Source organism: Lacerta agilis, chromosome 15 (assembly GCF_009819535.1).
Source record: "Lacerta agilis isolate rLacAgi1 chromosome 15, rLacAgi1.pri, whole genome shotgun sequence".
NCBI classification, from domain to species: domain Eukaryota; kingdom Metazoa; phylum Chordata; class Lepidosauria; order Squamata; family Lacertidae; genus Lacerta; species Lacerta agilis.
The window spans coordinates 32,555,184-32,575,128 of NC_046326.1; the positions used below are offsets into that span (position 1 = coordinate 32,555,184).

A 19,945-nucleotide genomic window follows, 5' to 3' on the forward strand; every position below is an offset into this window, starting at 1 on the left:
GATCATTGGAGACAAAGGTGGAAGACGAACAGACAAACAGACAGATAGCACAGTACCCTGTGTATTGAGCTCACAGCATTATGAAAGTGAGTTGTGGGCAACTTACACCCACCAGGAGCGCCGCTTCAATGTACGGCATCAGGAAGATTTTGGTCACCACATGGCAGGACATAGTCTCAAACAAAGATGTGCTCTCCCAAGTCCATATCCCCATCATGTTCACAGTTCTGTCTCAGCGACATCTATGCTGGCTTGGTCACGTACACAGATGGCAGGATTCCTATAGACATGCTCTATGCGGAGCTGTCTTCAGGCACCCCTGGCAGACCAACTGCATTACCAATGAGACATAAAGGCTGGCAACATCAACCCTGCCTGTCTGAATCCCTTGCAGACGACTGCAGCATCTGGAGACAGTCAGGTTGTGTATCCACAGCAGTGACCCAAGGAGGACCGACTGCTGAGAAGAGCGCGCAGAGAAGAAATGACATGGTGCACCTGCAGCAGCACAACCGGGCGCCTTCCTTTGCCCCAGCTGCAACAAAACATGTCTCTCCCATTTTTGGTCTCTACAGCCACAGCAGGCACAGTGACCCTCCAACAGTTTGGCTTTAGTCCCAAAGGCGCAGACTTCCATTATCTCCCAAGAGAGGCAGGTGCTCACATACGTTCACTGTGCCTTGCCCTCAGTGGCCAACCAGACCAGCAGCTGGCATTCAGAGGAATGATTATAAGCTGGAAATGCCAGTGCTCCAAGGCTAGAATTTCATGCATGGGATGGCAAAGCACTTCTCTGCACCTCCCAGCAGGTCAGAGGGAGGGAGGCTAGCTGCACTGCCTCCTCTATCTCTCCTCAGGTAGCAGGAGAGAAGCTTTTAATCCTCCATCACCCCAATCCCCACATGTGGTTCTTCTGCCTGCTAGGACTGGGTCATTTTGAAACCTCTCCTCCTCCCTCCTCTCTTCTCTCCCCCCTCCCCCAACACTTCACTTTCCAGTCAGGCACCGCCGGCGCCACCCCAGCTGCGCGCAGGCGCAGAGCGCTCCTCGGCTGCAGGCACCGTGGCGGACAGCCCCTGACCGAGGCCCGCTATATAAGCGGCGCAGGGGTCCTGCGGCACTCGCTCGCGCTCGGGGGAGGCTGAGGCGGCGGCAGGAGCAGCGGCAGCAGCAGCAGCAGCAGGAGCAGCAGCAATGGCGGATTTCGACGCTTATGACGACCGGGCCTACAGCAGCTTCGGCGGCGGCCGCGGGTGAGCGGGGAAGGGAAGCGGGGCCGGCCGGGGTGACGAAGGGAGGCCTCGGGGCCCGTGCGAGGGGAGGAGCGAGGTGGCGGCGGCTGGAGGGCCCGTGCGCGGGGCGGTGAGCGCGTGTGTCGAGGGAGGAGAAGGCGCGGGTCAGAGCGAGCGCGGGGTCCGGGAGGGCCGGAGGCGTAGCTTATGCGGCCTGGATCGGGCCTGGAGCGCCTCTCACGCGGGTGCCAAGAAGGGGGCGGCGGTGGCGGATCCGGGCTCTGGCCGAAGGGAAGTGGCCCCTGGCGGGGGGGGGGGTCAGGACAAGGGGGATCGAGGAAGGTGCGAGCAAAGGTGTTCTGGGGGGGCGGGGCGGGGGATATTTTGGGCTCTGCTGGAAGTGGCCTCTTGACAGGAAAGAGGAGCTGAAAAAGAGGGAGATTTAGAAGGGCATAATTTATTGGGGTGGGGGGTGGACCAGGCCTGAGATGTCTCTTAATGGGAATGGATAACGGGCTTTGATGGATAGTAAGTGGCCTCTGATAAGGGAGGCGGGTCGAGGAAGGTGTGAGCTTATGGGGTGAGCTTAAGGGCTCCAGCTTCTTTAGTCTCTTGGTGGGGTATCAAGAGGTGGGTGGTGCTGGTGGGCAGGAAGACTGATTTGGGCATTGATGGAAGGTAAGCTGGCTCTGACAGGGGAGGTTGGTTAAAGGGGGAAGCGGAAGTGGGGACTCTGTGGGGTGTAAGTAAAGCCTATGAGGAAGAGGTTTCAGGCCTGGATGCTTTTGCATGGGAACTGGAATTGCAGTCCCATGGGGGGAGAAGGGTGAATAAGATGGGTCCTACTTAATTAAGCATCACAGTGACCAACATGATGCTTCTGGAAAGTCCAGAAGTAGACAGGGTGGTGGGCAATAGGAACCTGCTGTAGTTCCTGGGCAACTATTAGTCAGATATATTCTGCCTCTGCTGCACCGCATATAGCTGTCATGATTAGTAAACAATGATGGTCTTAACCTTAACAAATTTGTCCTATAAAGCCATCCATGCCCATTGTTGTCCCTGCATTTTGTGGCAGTGAATCCCATAATTTGTGCCATTCAGTTTTATTTGATGAATAAATTTGAGAGAAACTTCTCATTACCTACTTTTTCATCTCTGTCAAGTGGTCCATCCCTTACTCTACTTTTTCTTCTAAACTACCCCTCCCTCATATTGTAACCTTTCCATGTAGTTGAATAAGGAGTTCATCCTATATTCTTAGCCCTGGCTTGGGGCTCCATAATGGAGTTTGTTTTCGTAATTGAGTTTGTTCCCCAAGTTGGTGCTTATTTGTGGGCAAGGGGGTGGTAATTTGAAGGAGGGGGGAACATATGAAGTCATACCATAGGAAAGAATAATATGGAGGAATGGATGGAAGTTGGAGGAAAATGTTGTCTTCTTCTCCACACCCACCCAGCAACATCTAGATGGGTAAGTATAGTATATGGGGAAGGGGGCATAAAAAAGTAACAGTTACTTTTCCTGTTTATTTATTTTTGCTTTCTCTTTAGCCACATCTCATGACTGCATTCACACATAACATTAAACCATAACTGCAGGGCTGTCTTTGTGAGAGAATCTGGAGTTATTGACCAGTCCTATTACTCAAGTAAGAATCATGAGTGATCTCTTATCAGAGAAGCTGAAAGATTTCTATTTTTAATATTAGAGAGTATATTTGGGATATACAGTACTGCTTTGTAAACTGTTTAAAAGTGGTATAAATGAGAGAATTATGAAGCTTTATATCTTGTGTATTTGAGAGCAGTTATCTTAGCCATTCTCATAACAACCCTGTAGGTTTATCATTATTATCTTCATATAGCAAATATGGAGGGGGGGGGGAGAGTCAGAGTGACTTGCCTGAATAAGTTTTTGAGTGAGGGGGAAGGGAGTGCCAGAAATCTTCAGTATGTGAAATCATCTTGACAGGTTTCAGAAAATAGAAAGAACCAGCATATAGAAGTGTCATAAGAAAAAAGCTTTAGGGTCAGTCAAGAAGTACTATGTGTGTACAACTCTGTGGCTTTGGGAGGTGACCACACTGTTCCAGGGTTACTTACAGAGTAGCAATGGGGAGCTACTGCATGGTAAGTGTCCTGCAGGGTTTGATCCTATCCCCCATTCTTTTTAACACCTATATGATGCTGCAGGGAGAGGTAATTAGGAGATAAGGAGTAAGGTTTCATCAATATGCAGATAACACCCGACTTTTTTTCTCTGTTCCATCTGAAACAGGTGAGTGTTGACTGGGCTGGTGGCAGTAATGGGCTGGATGTGGACCAATAAGTGGAAAATGAATCCAGACAAGATGGAGGTGTGCTTTGGGTTCTTGAATCCAAGAACTAAATGGGGTTCCATTTCCTTGAAAGGCAGGTGGATAGCTTGGGGTAGTGCTTATACAGTTATGTTTACCTGAGGTCCAAGTTGCTTCAGTGGCTAGGTGTGTCTACTTCCTGGTTCACCAGCTACACCCATTCCTGGGTAGCCACAGCTACTAGCCATGAGACTATGGTCTACCTCAACTGCAGAAGCATCGTGCTTCTGAATACAAGTTCCTGGACATCACAAGTGGGCAGAGTGCTGTTGTGCTCATGCCTAGCTTGCAGGCTTCTGACAAATAGCTAGCTTTCCACTGTGAGAACTGGATACTGGATGAGATAATAGGCCATTGGCCTGACCCTTCAGGCTCATCTTACAGTCTGCAAAAAAAAGGCCTGACCATAATAACTCATATTCTCATAACCTCCTGATAAAATTATTGTCCACATTGTCTATGTGGAGCTGCCATCACATGTTTCAGAGGCTGCAGCTTGTGCAGAATGCTTTGGCTAGGGGTACTGGTGGGCATTGATGGCTACACCCATTTAACACTGGTCTTAAAGGCTCAGCACTGGTTGCTGGTTTGCTTTAGAGTACAATTCAAGGTACTTACGTCTATGTATAAAGCCTTAAACTACCTGTGATGCAAATATTTGAAGATTGGCAGCTGGCATGTGATTCTACTTTGGGATGAAATTGATAGAATTAACTAATAAGAGAGCTTTCTCTGGGTGCCTTCTCATCTCTGGAGTGCCCTTCCTTCTGAGGCGCATCTAGAGCAGTGTTACTTTCGTTTACGGAAGACATAGCTCTTTGTCCAGGCCTGCAGGAGGAGCCAGGGATAGTGATGAGTCATCTACTTGTGAGTATTTTGTTTTAATGATTTTTAAAGTAATATTTGTGGTTTTTCCTCCCTAGGACCATTTGGTGAAGGGTGGGTGATACTTTTCGCAAGTGAATGGAATCACTTTAAACATTTCCTATTCTTTCGCAGGCGGGTGGGCTCTGCTAGGAGATATGATTTCTTTTCTAGTCTGCATTCGAGTTGACTGCGTATTCTCTTTAGAAAAGCATATATCCATCTCTTATGAAAATAGTTGTGGGTGTGAAACATACTGGATAGGATGATTTACTTAGCCCCTCAGCTTGCCCCTTCTATTTCATATGTATTTCCAGGGTGGCCTTCTTTATTCTGTCTACCTTACAGTATGGTTTGTATGGACTGCTGAGAATTTACTATACGTAGTTCTGCTAATGTCAGCATTGCTTGACAGAATAACACGAGTAAGAAATAAAACAAAGCTATTCCTCAAGGAGCTGCCAAATCTAAATCTTGATAGACCAGAAGAAAGGAAGATTATGGATCAATCAATAGAGGTTAAGCAGGAGTGGGGATGGATGGTATGAATCTAGGGGTCAGGGAAGGTAGATCCTTTGGATGTAAGGTGGCGCACAGAGTTCAGATGAAGTGGAATTATTGGGTTAAGGATAAAAATGAGATTGAAGGTGAAATAGAGGATGAAATACAGGGTTGTATCCTTTAGGGTGAGGAGGTGGGTTAAAGCACTTAAACATTTATGAGGTGGAGCAAAAGAGAAGTTGATGGCTACTCATTTGGCTAGTTTTGAATCTAGTGGAGCAGAGACTAATGGCCTTTTGGTCACTTGATGCCTCCCACAAAGGCCCCTCAGCAGTATTTTTAGGGGATACTTTTTGTATAGGAGGAATTGCATATGTCTTGCACTGTATTATTCTCCACATTAACATGATCTGGCAGGTGTATGGAGGTGATCTGCTTTGCCCCCTAGAGGTTCATTTCCCCATCATATCTGCCAGGCATCTTGCTGACCTGATCACAGCTTGTACCTTTTGCTACAAGCCATAAGAACTCTGCATTCCTAGCCCTTTGCCGTGGCTAAGCATGAGAAAGGAAGAAGCAAAAGGCAGAGAAGAGTCTGACTAAAATCAAATAAGGGAGCAGGGCAATGAGGAGTGGCTGATGCTGCTTGTGTGTTGCCTATGGAAAGGGAAGTGAACATTTGGTACTTGGAGCTTACTTTTCAGTTGGAGTTTATCAAACTGGGAAATGAGCTGATTACAGTATGGGTGTAGTCTAAGATGGAAAACTCTTAAGTGTATACCAGATTTCATCGGCTCCAGCATTTGTTCACTAGCATTCTTATTTAAAGGCTTCTGAAAGCAGTAGGTAGGCATAATACCTTGAAAATTGGTTGAGCTGTTTACTGCTGCCTTTTGCAAAAATGCATGCTGTTGTGGCTGTATTAGCCTCAGTGCAATTAATATAAGTAATTAAATAATCTAAGTTAAACTTTTAAGCACAGCTGGGACACAAGCCTGAAAAAGTTTGTTCAACTACCTAAGATTTGCTGAAGATAACAAACAGTTGATATCCCCTTTGTTGTACTGTATTGGTAATTTCCTAGTAATTTCCTAGTTCCTTAAGTTGCAATTTCAAGTGCTATCAAACTGCAGTGAAACAACCTAATTCTAAAAATTCAGTTGCAGCCATTCTATAACTATATGTTAAAGTTATTGCCCCCATTTCTGGACTGGAAATTAGATTTTGGTCTGCAGCAAAAATATTTTTGATTCCATTCCGGCAGAAAGTGCACTGATGCATTGCAGCACGCCTTGAGCTCTTATCACACAGGGATGTCTAGAGAAGTGCCTGCTCCCATTCCAACTGGTCTCTGGGTTTCCTGCCACCAGATGTGACAACAGGAGGATATGTTAGTCCTGTTTGTTCAGTTTCCCCCAAAGTGGTTTCATTTGTGCTGAGCTTACAATCATTTATTTATCAAGATAAGACTCTCTTCTCCTTTCAAGCTGTTCATATGTTAGATTTTTACATTACCTTGTATTCTTTTGTTTCATTGTCATTTTAATAATAGTCTGCTTTTATTTTAGTTTTATGTGATTGTAAACTGTCTGTAATAAATTGTTGGCTGCAGCTGATGAGAACTGTAATCCAAAATATGCGGAGGGTCACAGGTTAGCTGGTAGAGGCAAGTATACTTTTTAAAAAAAATGGTGTTATGCACATCTGTTGAACCTAGTATTGTAACTCAGCTTTATAAGCTGCCTCACCATTGAAAGGAGGTGGTGTTTTCCTATTAGAGAGCCAGGCTTTACCTTTTCTTTCCTCGCTCTTTATTAATGGCATTGACTTCATAGCTGGCAGCTGTGCTTGTTCTAATGAGTATTATGCCGGTGCCAGTGATATGCCAGGAGTGAAATTGAGGCCATTTGCATGAAGACTGCCCCTCAAGAAGACTTGATCCAGGGTTAGTGATTCATCCAGGCTAGCGCAGACCCTATGGGAGTGAGAGTGAGTTGAGAACTCTCTTTATATCTAGGGGAAAAGCATGAATCTTCCACAATCATCGCATGCTCTTGTGCTGCAAGGGTGATAGCATTATGTTAGTTATTAGTTTCTTTGGATTCTGCAGTAATGTGGACTTTAGAAAAGTTGTATCTTAAAATAGTATGTTGCTTGCATGTTGGCAGCTGGTGAATTTTTGACAAGGAAATTGAATTCTCTTCAGAAAGCAATATAGAAGCATTTAAGGTTGTGGAGTTGTTTTTAAAGTAGATTATGTTTAGGGTACATCATGTCTACATGCATCATTCTAAACATCCTTTCTTGCAGAGTATATCAGATAATTTGCTCTTTACCTAGATCCCATTTCCTTTATAGTCTCTGTCTTCATGGAATAGCAGTTTCCACCCCTGACTAACCAACTTCATAAATTTAGATGACTGCAGATTGTCAATAGGAAACATGATGGGATAGGTGTGTCACTGGGAGTATCTAGGAGGTAGTCTTCATCCAGGGCTCATGGTGCTGAGGTTAGTTTGCCGGTCAACTGCTTGAGTAACTGTTCTTAAAGTGTGTCTAATGTGACATCTTTATGAGTGTCCTTATGAAAGCACATGAATTGGTCATGGTTGGCTCATAAGACCGAGTCACCCTTCCAGAAAACAGTTCATCATATCTTCATAGGACTGGTGTTGACATGCTCTATCAGTCTGTTGCCTCTGTTGTGAAGAATTCTACCAAGCCCAACCTATTTATGGCTGGTTGATGTGGAAAGGAAGACTCAAAGCAAGACCCATTCAGTACTTCTTTGGACGGGCCAGTTTCCCTAAGCTCTTTGTGGTCAAACTCCATAAGACAGATATAATTTGTCACCCATTGATAAATGTAGTGGACATATCCATGAGACCATACTGTTGGCATTGCTGTTATATGTAAGGTATCCATCATGTGAGTTTTAATGCACAGTTGGGTGCAGGTGGAGTATATCTTTGCACTGAGTAGGTTATGGTGATTGCTTCTATTTAAGAAGTAGATTTAGGAGGTAGGACTGATAAGCATTTGATACAGTATAATCTCTCAACAGCACCACACTCAGAACTACACACTTATCCTGTCCTAGCTTTCAGTATCTTCTTTTTCAATGTGTATTTAAGTTTAGGAATGGTCTTACCTCAATTGAGACTATCAATTTAGTTAACCTTAGTTGGAAGGCATCTTTTTAGGTTTTCTAATAGCATTACTTGGATATTTACCCATCTTTCTATGCATATGAAGCATGTTGATCAGGTGAAAAGAAGGCAACTGGGATGTATTCCAAATGGAGGACTGATAAAATATCCAAAACCGTTTGGCTAGCATCTGTCCAAGTGCTGCCTTCCTAACTGAGAAGTTAGCTTTTTGTGTGCTTGCATAGTAGTTTTTCTTAACAGTGATGTGCCACTTATCTAAAATGCTTGCTGCCCTGGCAGAATTTTTGACTGGGGCATTATACTAAAAAGTATTTTAACTACAAATACATGCTTTGGCTGTGGAATAGTTTTCTTCCCATAAGGACTGCAGAAAGATTGACTTGGGAAAGCCATAGCCAAGTGGGTGCCCTCCTTGCCTGCCAGAACATTCAGAAATAGAAATGGGCAGGTCGTCTGTGTTTTTTTTACTAAACCTCTGAGGTCCAGCAATTAGAACTGGAGCCTGGACTCGCTTACTTTCTCCTTTCTTCAACCCTCTTCACTTTTCCCTTTTATTTCATGCATTTTAGGTTGTAAGACTACTGTAGCCAGGGGCTGTCAATCTGGGAGCCTTTTCAGTTGAAGAGCAGGGTTAAAATGTTCTAAATAAATACGCAAGTACCAATCTACATCTGAGTTACTAGAGATGGGATTCCAATACAGCTTTAAAATTGGCTAGCAGAGCTACACAAAGATGTAGTCAATAAAGCTGGGCTGTATATTGATATATAGCCCAAAACAGGTTTGAAGTTCATATCATGATTTCAGTTGCATAATTTTTAACCTGTCAATACATCACAAATAATGATAAATACATTTGTGCTATGCAAAAATCAGTGTGGGGAAAACCGTGAAGCCAGCCAATGACTCTACACAGCTCCATCCTTATTTTACACATTGTGATAGATCCCGATGTGTAGCTGGTGATATATCGCCTTGTTGAAAACCAGATATTGCCCAGTCCTAGAAAGCCTACCAGTTAATAATGGCTTAAATAGGCTTGGAGATTATCCCTCAGCACAAGGCTAGCCATGTCAGCAAAGTGTTCTGTACTTGTTCTTCTTAAATGGTTGGGAGTCCCAAATCATAGCTGTAGCTCATCCAAAGGTCTTGTCAGTACATCCTGATCTACCTCCTGCCTGCCCTGTGTATAAAATGGCCTGCATATGGTTAGTAGTATGTCATTTTTTAACTTCCTGTCAACATCTTCCATCACGGACACCAAATGACAGAGCCAGCTGGTTAGAGCCACCTTGCTGTTCCAGATACCTTTCAGGATGATGGGGTTGGTTTTATGCACTCAGTCAAGTTATCAAATTGAACACTGTGTATATATGAATTAATTTTGTATAAAAAGCAAGTTGCCCTTGGGTTTCTACTCATGCTCACTAAACCTTCCTGCCTGTACCAAGTGTCCCGTACTGAAAGGTTGGGGAAAGTTGCCCCCTTCAAATCTTTCTACTGCATCGAGTAGATGTGCATAGGATCAGGCAGCACAGTGATTGAACTTGGCATGGCTGACTGCTGTTCTTCATACTTGGGGAGCTGCACATAACTGAATTTGTTCACAGGCATCTGTTGTTGGGGCTGCACTGTGTGGCTAATTAAAAGCAAGATTTTAGTTAAAACATATATCTACTTTCTGTGCCCCTGTTTCTGTATACATTAACACCCTCCTTTCTCTCTACTGGCTAAATTTGAATTGTCAACTCCTGGAGGAGAGGATATATCATCCTTTTTTATATTACACAGCTAGTATAACTGAGATACAACTCTACTGTAATATCTCTACCTTCCCCACATGGAGCATCCTTGCTGCTCCCTGATCCCAGGAGCATTCTGGCCTAGGCTCTAATTCTGTGCTTGTCAACAGATCTCGTAGCAGTGCTGGTGTTGGCTCACGTAGACAGAAAGAGCTTCCAACAGAGCCCCCCTTCACAGCGTACGTTGGCAACCTCCCCTTCAACACAGTCCAAGGAGACATTGATGCCATCTTCAAAGATCTCAGTGTAAGGAGTGTGCGATTAGTCAGAGACAAAGAGACAGATAAATTTAAAGGTAGGTGCTTCCATGTCTCTCCTTCATAACCAAGTTTGAGGTAGAGAGGCAGCTGATTAGTGGTGAGAGATACCAGTTTTTAAGGTGCACATGCCATCTTAAGTAGTTTTCAATCATACCCTGCTAATCAAGAACTACCTGAAGATGATGGGGATTGAAACTGGGACCTTCTCCTTGCATAGCATGTGCTGTACCATTTAGCTTTCATAGTCTGCTTACAGTCATAGAGAGAACAGGCAGTCTCTGGTGGTCACTCAGCTTAACTTCTCTGAAGACTTTTGCTTTGGGGGAGTTTTGTGTGGGAGCACATTGTCCTTCAGGTTTGCTTACATGTTCTCTCTTTCCCCATCTCTCAAATCTCCTTACTCTGTTTGCAGAAGTGAGGGAAGAGTTTGGGGAACAGGATGGAAATCAGTGGTACATCAAGGAGACAGATCAGCTCATGAACCTCTGTTTGCCCCAGTATCCTAGTTTGACTTCCTTGCCTCAGCATACTAACAGCCCACTTGTGTGCACTATCTGGGTTCGCAACTTTCCAGATACTGAGATGAAAATTGGCTTCTGTTTTTTTGTTTTGTTTTTAATCTCTTTTTGTCTTGCAGGATTTTGTTACGTAGAATTTGATGAGGTTGAATCACTTAAAGAAGCTCTGACATACGATGGAGCAGTAAGCTTACCGTTTTTATAAAATAGTATTTGAGGATTGATAGCTGCCCTTGCTGGAATGACTGGTGGTAAGATTTCTCCTCCTCTTCTTCTGTGTCCAACAGCTTTGGGGGGACCGGTCACTCCGAGTGGACATTGCCGAAGGCAGGAAACAAGACAAAGGTGGCTTCGGTTTCAGAAAAGGTGGCGGACCAGAGGAAAGAGGTGATGTTTAAATAGCTGCTCTTTAATATATGGCAAATTGGAATGAGTGCATTAGTGCCGCCTTAAACTAGCATGTATGTATGTATAATATTAAGCTTTTAGTTTAATTACCTGCCACTTTTCAACAGTAAACTGTGCCCAAAGTTGCTCACAATAAGTTAGTATTATATAAATGTTACTATTATCAAAAGACATAACATTTGGGGGGAAACTATCTGTATTGAACAATAAATTCAAAGACAAGTAACACCAGTTTAAATACACATGGGAAAAATTAGTCTTAATGGTGGAATAATCTAGAGTTTGTGATAATGTATTATTGGAGTGGTATAATCTAAACTTCATGCACCACAAGTTCAGAGCTAAATCAAAACAAACAGGCCAGTTAATAAATCAAGAAGCTAATCAATTTCTAGTCTTTCTGCGCTCCAGGAGGCCACAGCAGTTCAGAAGAGGTGAGCAGCCTAGATCGGGGTAGGCAGAAGGTAGTTTGCAATCTGGATATTTGGGTGATTGGTGGTGCATTGGCAAGGATTTCTGACTTCTAGTTGTTTAACAATAGCAACAAGCAAAATGACATACCTAAATTAGATTGCTGAAATCAAGAAATCTTGGAAAATAAATATAAAGCATTTAAACACACATACACACACATAGTGTACTGTCTAAAAAGCAAACAATATTTAACAAGAAATTGATTTGTGTGTGGCAGGACTGAGTTCAGTTCAGTTCTTGAGTTCAGAACAAATTCATGAGCTCAACAGTTGCACGGAGGCACCCTGTTCTTTAATTCTAAGGGTATGTCTTTTGCACCTGGCTCCATCTGACAGGGTTCCAGTAAAATGCAAATTAGATCCTGCAAGCTTGAAGATTGCCCTCTGCTGGGCTGGGTGGTTCACAGCTGGTTCCAGGAGTGGCTGGTGGCAGGCAGCAAAGGGGAGTGGCATTGGTGGCAAGTCCTCTTCTCCAACCTCTCTGGTGCTCTGGCTTCTAGCCAGGTCTGTTGCGCACCAAGTGGCCATATTGTGTGCCAGCAAATGCCTGCTTAGGAGACTTCAAGCCTTATTGGATGACTCTTCCAAGTATGAGAATCTCATAGGTAGGCACAGAGCCAGGCAGGTGAGTAGCTTTATCTCCTTAAAGGCTGGCTTGGGAGGAACCTCAAGGAAGCAAATTGAAGGAGAGTGACTCAGGGTAGGAGCTACCTTGGCTCAGTTATAATCTGAGCTGCAAGCAGTGACTTTTCAAGGTGTGGTAGTCACGAAAGCAGTTTTGACTGAACTGTGGCTGGAGATTTGGGTCTCCCTGCCTGTTCCTGTACATCATCAGTGTGGAGCACATGAGAAATTGAATTGGAGGGAATATTATTGCTTTCTTGGCTAACTGGAGGGCAGGGAGAATTAACAGTTTGCCTCAACTTGCCCTTTTTTTCATTTTCCTTGAAAGCAAATGTGTCCTAATGTAGTGCCACTCGGCAAACATAGGAGGTGACTGCCTTGCACTGCTTAGCTCTGATGGTAGGCAGACGCTCAAAAAAGGCTTAGTGTAGACTGGTATGCCAGCCTTTGAAGACATGAGTTCCCCCAACTATGTTTTGAGTTGAGTTTCCCCCAACTAAAGTTAAGTATGGAGTTTAAAACTACGTGGGATGGTGTATCTTGAGGCGCTAAAGTAGCAATGAGCTGTTAACTCATAACCCCTTAATGATTTAATTGGCGTCTTCAAAGCCATGCATCTTGCTGCTCTGAGTAATTCTGGACTGTTTTAATGCTGCTGCCTCTTTTGTTCTAAAGAGCTCCAGGCTTACACACTGTATGTGTTTTGCTAGGCAGAAAAGTATCCGGAGCAGAAAGGTATTTCAAAGGCTGGGCTATTTCTCTAAAACGAAAGGAGGCACCAGCGTGAGCTCACAAGTGTTCATCTACTATTTTAATAATACCATACAGCTTGAGCTGTTGGATCCAAAAGGAAGCAAACTTTTTTCTTGTGTAACTAACATCAAGAACCTTGAACTTGCTAATGCTCTACTTCATAGCCTGGGCAACTGCATGAGTCACAAGGCTGAGTGCTCCCAGATAGAGGAGCAGCAGATGAGACGGTTTGTGTAGATGTTGTTGCAGAAAAATGTGCCATCTTCCTAACCTTAGCAGGCCCCCTCTGTCTCTTTGTGTAGTTTCGTGATGTAAGTGGTTTAAGCGCATCTCAGCTCAGGGAAATACGGAAAAGCTGTCTTTGAACTTTTGCATTTTCTGAAGACGCTGGCACTTCACAGGTCTCTTCATTGCAACCTTCCTGCCCAGGCCTGGATGGATGAGCCCCCTTCTTTGAGAGCTAAGTGTGGTGTCCTTTCCTGGGTTTCCATGTGCCAACCACACCTCTGATCTAGACACATTCTCCTGCAGAGTACAATTGCCCGATGTTTGTGAATGTGAGGATTGCATCGGGCTGAGAGAGCATTGGGATTTCCGCCCGCTGGCAGTGGATCCTTTTAGACCTTCCCCCCTTCCCCATTGACTCCTGCTTGCAATGTGGCTTTCTTTTTAGGCATGGGCGGAGGAGGTCCGCGGGAATCACGAGGAGGTGGATGGGATTCCAGAGATGACTTCAGTGCTGGTAGCAGTATTTCTCCTTTTTCATTTTCCTGATTCCTCCTTGTCCCCTACCCCCACCAAAAAAAAGTTTTTATTTCCACTTCCTTTTGCCTTCCTTTGTCAGACATGCCTGTGACCACAAATCATCCTATGGCAGTCTGGTTGGCCACTAAGGCAGAAGCCCAAAACTTGATCTGGATGTTTCTTAATTTTTGAAGACCGTGGCAAAGGTTGCATGTCATCTGTGTTCTGCTTTGATTGAAGGATTTCAATGTCTAGTCATAGTTGGGGGGGGGGAGTTGAAAGTCTTCGGAAACTTGAGGGCATGAATAAGTGTTGGATCTTTTTGACAATTGTAAGTACCCTTCCTTGTAACCTGAATTGCTTTCAGAAGACGTGGCTTGGATTGTGCAGTTCTGAGTAACTCTGTCTTTGCATCTGCTGGGACTCTGCTTCCATCTGTCTGTCTCTTTTTGGTGCACTCAACACTTCTGGATCCTGTAATAAAAGCATCGGGCCCACTGGGGGAGAAGTAGATGAGAATAGGCCCAGGTAGCTTATTCCCCACTCCCTCTTGAAAGCTTACTAACTTGCCTTTCAGCTGAACATGCTGGATTGCTTCTTTCCTCTTACAATATGGGCAGAGGCAATTGGGAGAGGCGGCATAAATATATGCTCTGGCTGCAGGACTAAGTTGGCTCCATAAGCCGGGCAGACCTGCTCAGAGCGGGGTGTGTAGCCTTATATAGCTCCTTCCTTTTATTCCTGTTTATTGCTACATAGCACTAAACTAGCAAGATGTTTTTTGTGTGTACAATCCAACCTCCACAGCTACCTTAATGAGGGTTATTTTTGTTCAGCAGATGAGAATCTGGGAGTGTAAACCAAATGCTTGTGGCTACGCATTGTGTTCATGGTTGTACTTGAAATTCAGCCACATTCTTAGTTGCGCGAGAAGATGCTGGAGGCATCCCATAGTGGATGGAGATTGTAACGTCATCTTATCCTCAAGTAGTTCATTCTTCCCTCTCCTGTCCTACTCCTGATGCACTTAGACTGCTTTCTCCTTGTATTTGATCATGTTTCCACTCCCACCCTCCTTTAGGCCAGAAAATTTTCAAACTTAACTCTGTAAGCCTCTGTAAGTCTAGCAGTAGTAGTAGTATTTATTTATTAGTATTATTAGTAGTAGTATTTCAGTTTATATACTGCCCATTAACAGAAGATCCCAGATCAGTGTACAACATTAAAAACACATTACAGAATGTCAATGATAAAAACATAATAAAAAGCATACTGACAGACAGCCTAATAATAAAGTAGTCATTATAATTACAGTCCATGCATTTTTCTCCAGTCAGAAATTTGGGGTTTCTTCCGGCATCCTTTTATAGGTATGCATATGTCAGTTGGTGCAGATTATCTTCCCATCTTATTTTTGAGCCTACTTGCAGTAGGGATGGATTGCCTGTCGGTCAAAAGAAACCTCTTGGCAAAAATGCATGTGTGCATCTTGATTTTAGCAGCAAGGATTACCTTCTTTCCAAAGCAACCACTCTTGCTTCAGTGACACTCTCCAAAAGGAAGAAATCGTATGGGATCGTGATTTCAGGCTGCAGCAATCTTACATTTGTATTGCAGTCTGCAGGTGTGAACCTTTTCTCTCTTTTTCTTTGATCCCCCTCATATTATCAACAGTCTATTAAAAAAACCCAAACACCTCTTCCTTCCTTTTGCAAAGAAATCTTAAGGCAGCAACCCAATCAAAGTAAGAGAATGAAATAAGCACTTAACAGTAAAATCAAGAGTGCCAAGTTTTTACACCACCACCAAGAGAAAGAGCCCAAGGCATAGCGTCGGCACCAGGCAATCCTCAAAAACACTCTGGAAAAGCCATGCCTTTACCTCTCAACAAACCGTGGGCAGTGTTAGGGCCTATACAGGTCCCCGCTGTTGGAGGAGCTTTTCACTTTCTGTAGCTAGTTGTATAAAATGGCAGAGTGCTTCTTTTCTTCCTGTTTAGTGGCCGTCATCTCCTAGCCCAGTGCATGCTGCTTAACTAAAATCACTTCTATCTCTTGGCAAGCCACGCATGCCAAGCAGGTCCTTTGGCCACCACTCTTCTGCAAGATGCTCCCGCAGGTTGGATGAAGCTGCCCATGGGTTTGCCTCTGTGAGAAGCAAGGCTGTCGCTTCAGACACGTCCAAAGAGCTGGCGCTTACTGCCGCGTCTCTCCCGACAGGTTTCAGAGATGACGACTTCCTGGGAGGCCGGGGAGGCCGGACCCGTCCTGGGGATCGGCGAGGAGGAGCAGCCGGTCCACCCATGGGAGGCACCGGTCGTTTCAGGGATGGGCCTCCAGTGCGTGGCGCTTCCATGGATTTCAGAGAGCCAACTGAAGGTGGGCAGCCTTTGCTTTCTCCTGCATTTTGGCCCAGCTGAATTGCTGCTGTCCACCACTCTTGGCCTGCAGCGTTCAGTGACGTCATCTGGAGGGTCGCACTTCAGTTGCGGCGGCAGACGGCACTGTGATACACCTTGATTTTGAAATGCTTTTTGGTTTCATTCATTTCAACAGAAGTTTGGACTTGTGAGTATGAGACATTCCAGAGTAGCAGGCCATAACCGTCTGCTATAACAGATACATTGGAGAGTCTTGTGGATCTCTTAAAGGTGCCTGGCATGAGGGGTTTTTTTGGGGGGGGGGGCTAGAGTCCTTGTAAAATACATCACACATTTGCAAGGATAGTGAGCAGAGGATTGTGCCAGTGGCAAAGAGATGAACATGATAGGGGATATAAGGCCAAGAATGGCTTTGCAATTTTTGCTCTCAATTCATCTGCCTTCTTGAGGACTCCTCTGCTACCTTCATGGGCTCTAGCCTTATACCAGATCTTGTCAGACTACAACTCCTGTCGTCCCTGACCACTGCGCATGCTGGCCGGGGCTGATGGGAGTTGGGAGTTCAGCACCCAGAGGAGCACACGCTTCCTGTCCTTGATCAACCTGTCACAGGTGCCCTACAATCCTTTGTGCGGCATGGTGTACATTGGCTCACGGGACCAGCTGAGCTGCATCTCAAGCAGAAATGTTTCTTCTCTTCCAGAGGAAAGAGCCCAGCGGCCCAGACTCCAGCTCAAGCCCCGGACGGTTGCCACTCCTCTCAATCAAGTAGCCAACCCCAATTCTGCCATATTTGGTGGAGCCAAGCCGAGGGAGGAAATAGTAAAGGAAGAGCAAGAATGAGCTTGAGGGGAGATGAAATGGGAGGGGGCGGGCGGGAGAACGGGGTTGAGGGAGGGGGTGGGGGTGGGGTGGGAGACAAAACGCAAGACAGCCCAGAGTGTCTAACTGTGCTCGGAACATTAACCCTGCAACCACCATTCCTACCATCTGACACCTGTCCTCCTTGAAACGAAAAAGGAAAAACAAAACAAACCAGAGCTTGCGAATGCATGTCAGCTGTTAACAAGTGGTTTTTAGTACGTTCTTGGCTTTGCTGTATCTAGTGCCTGCATTGTCTTAAGTTTCTCCCTCCCTCCCCCCCCCCCCCTCGCAAGCCATTTCCCCCAAACCTAGCACATGGCTTCTGGCCAATAAAGCGCTGCCCTCTTCCACAGAGGTGGACCTCTCTCCCCCCGGGGTGCTGCTTTCACCTTTTCTTCCTCTCTGGCTCTTTCCACTTCCGAGACACGCGAGTTAGGGTTCAGTCCTGCTGCTCCATGTCGTTCCCTTCTGCCTTCCACGGTGCTTCTCTACCTCCACTGCATGCTGACCACCGACACCTCGTGGCCCCTCAACTCAGAGGAGTCCCGGCCAAGCGGAAGACGTCTCGAGCTCTAGAATACAGCCCCTGTAGAATTAGCTTATGCAGCACAACGTTAAATAGGATTGCCACCCGTTAGCCCTTAGGCACTTTGGAATAATATATATATATATACTGTATAAAATCAGTTCCACCCCTCCCCTTCCCGGCAGTGCCGCCAGCACTTTGCAGACCCCTGCCTGGGGCTGAGTTGCGTGTCGGCAGCCAAATCTAGACAAGGACCCCTGCTCTGCTGCTTCCTTGACTTGGCCTGCCGAGTTCTCCCTGGCCCTTGAAGCTCGTGCCTACTGTAGCAACCAAGGACTGTCTTCTTCCAGCATTTTCTTGCATTTTCTTTTTACATATTTGCTAACCACTTTTTAACTAGTTTCTGAAACCAATAAAGTTTACTTTTCCTTCCTTCCTTCCTTCCTTCCTTTCTTTGGCTCTGTTTCGAAGGAAACGGCTCTTGACCCTGCCCCTCCAGCATTCAGCTCTTGTCTCTTGGGCTGCCGTGCAGAACTTAGCTTTGCTTTCATGCTTTGCCTCTCAGATGGAGACGGGAGGGGGTGACGCTTTCTTTGGATTGCAGAACCCCAGTGTCTTTGTGCCGCTAAAGGCACAGGTGATTGCAAACCCCTGTCTCTCCATACCGTAAGGATTCTGCTTGAAAAGGTTTGATGGCGCACTTAACTTAAAGAGGGAGCAGAATACTGAGCCGTTGGGTGACCAAGAAGGGAGCTGTTTCTCGCTCGCAGGTTATTGCTTTCAGTGTGAAGTCTGGTCAAGGTGTGAACACCTGCAGTGCCTGACGTGGATGCTTAGGGTGTCCGGTTGTAGCTTTGGAACAGGTAGAATTGAAAGCAGCAGATGTGATTCTTTCTCTCTCCTTAAAAAAAAAAAGACATGTCCATTGTGTAAAAACAGGTTCCAATTTGTATAGGCAAATGTTCCAAGGGCTAGCCTCCCCTTGGATATCATAGTATAAATGTCTCTTCCTGCCCCCTGTCTTTCAGTCCACTTCTAAGAATAAGAACCATTTGTCTAACACTACTTTTCTTTTGAGACATGCATTTTTTTTTGTGTGTGTGTATGTGTGTGTGGTTGTGTTCCAATCAAAATCCATCCAGTAGCCGCTCTTCCGTTCAAAATGTGGGAGACCTGAGAATTTTAAGAGCAAATGCAAAAAAAAAAGGATGCCCATGCAAAACTCACCTGGTAGTCAATCTGTTTGACTTTTAAACATGTAAAGACAAGTTTCCAAACACTCAACACATTCTGCTTCATGACAAAGTAAATTTATGGATATGGTATTTTGTGAATGAACTTTTAAATAAAGAAAACATTAAGTAATATTTAAGACTGGTCTGTGTTGAAGTGTGTGCACCATCTGGGCAGAGAAGAGTTCTCGGGGCTGTCGGATTTGTTCAAGGGGCAGCAGTTTATAGAAAACCAAAGTATGTTTTGCGGACGTGTTCTAGTAGATTTTCTTGCAAACATTAAAATGTCTATCCTAATTACTCCCCCCCCCCCCCAAACAATCCCCCTTAACAGGTGTTGGATAGGGCATTGTAGAAGGAACCAGTGATACAGAGCTTGGAAATACGACAAAATGGGACCTAAAGTGAAATGTTAGCAACGTGGAGTTGAGTGTGCCTGTGTGTTAGCTATCCTCTTTTTGGGATACTACTCCATTCCATTCCCTCTTTCCTCCTCACTGCCAGGAAAGAGAACAAACTTAGTTGGTCTTTTAAGGTGCTACTGGAAGGAATTTTTTTATTTTTTATTTTGTTTTGACTATGGCAGACCAACATGGCTACCTACCTGTAACTGTAGCAAAGAGTTGGTCAGCATTCCCTGGTCACTGAGCATGATCAGCCTTCACTGGGTACAGGTTCATTCTAAAAAAATAAAATAATTTCTACAAAACAGCGAGGCTCCCCCAGGCCTACTGATGCATGGATGTTGCGGTTTTGGCTACAAAAGCTTTGCCACTCACCTCTGAACATCAGGAAAAGAAGCACCAATACTGTTAAAGCAGCTTAAGTGGAAAAGTGTTTATTGATTTCAGTTGTGAAGCCTGTTCAGAAGTAAAATTCTTGGGATTCTGCTGCAACACTAGGTATATTGCTGCTATTTGCAGCACAGAGATGGCAGGAAGGGAAAGTCCCTAATTATTTGTGGGTGCTGAATTCTTTGCCCAAAGATTGCCAGCCACATCCTGGGGCTCTGTTCCATCTGCTGAAAGATTGAGGAGGGTTGGCTGCTTCAGAGGCGTAGGAAGGTCAGGTGGTACCCGGTGCGGAAAATTTCTTGTCAACCCCCCCCCCCCATTTTTTTATTTTTGCCTGCAAAAATGGTTTTATGCTATTTCATATTTTCTTACAAAGGAATAAAAATAAGTAATAATAAACTATTTATTTATTTCCTGGCCGAAGTCGGGCTCAGGACGGCT

General features: G+C 44.9%; 1 protein-coding gene across 1 annotated transcript; it reads left to right on the forward strand.

The window, feature by feature from the left end:
- Positions 1–1,111: 1,111 nt before the first annotated feature.
- EIF4H (eukaryotic translation initiation factor 4H) lies at positions 1,112–18,850 on the forward strand. The gene is made up of 7 exons (XM_033172671.1): positions 1,112–1,253; positions 10,039–10,223; positions 10,826–10,890; positions 10,994–11,093; positions 13,638–13,706; positions 15,928–16,086; positions 16,792–18,850. The coding sequence occupies exons 1-7, from the start codon at positions 1,195–1,197 to the stop codon at positions 16,929–16,931; spliced, it is 777 nt and encodes a 258-aa protein (XP_033028562.1). The 5' UTR covers positions 1,112–1,194; the 3' UTR covers positions 16,932–18,850.
- The last annotated feature ends 1,095 nt before the right edge of the window (positions 18,851–19,945 follow it).

Bases quoted from the DNA above. Each gene is read 5' to 3' on its own strand.
- EIF4H (XM_033172671.1), top strand. From the start codon at position 1,195: ATGGCGGATTTCGACGCTTATGACGACCGGGCCTACAGCAGCTTCGGC. The intron at 1,254-10,038 runs GTGAGCGGGGAA...GCTTGTCAACAG, and splicing joins AGCTTCGGCGGCGGCCGCGG to ATCTCGTAGCAGTGCTGGTG. The intron at 16,087-16,791 runs GTGGGCAGCCTT...CTTCTCTTCCAG, and splicing joins TTTCAGAGAGCCAACTGAAG to AGGAAAGAGCCCAGCGGCCC.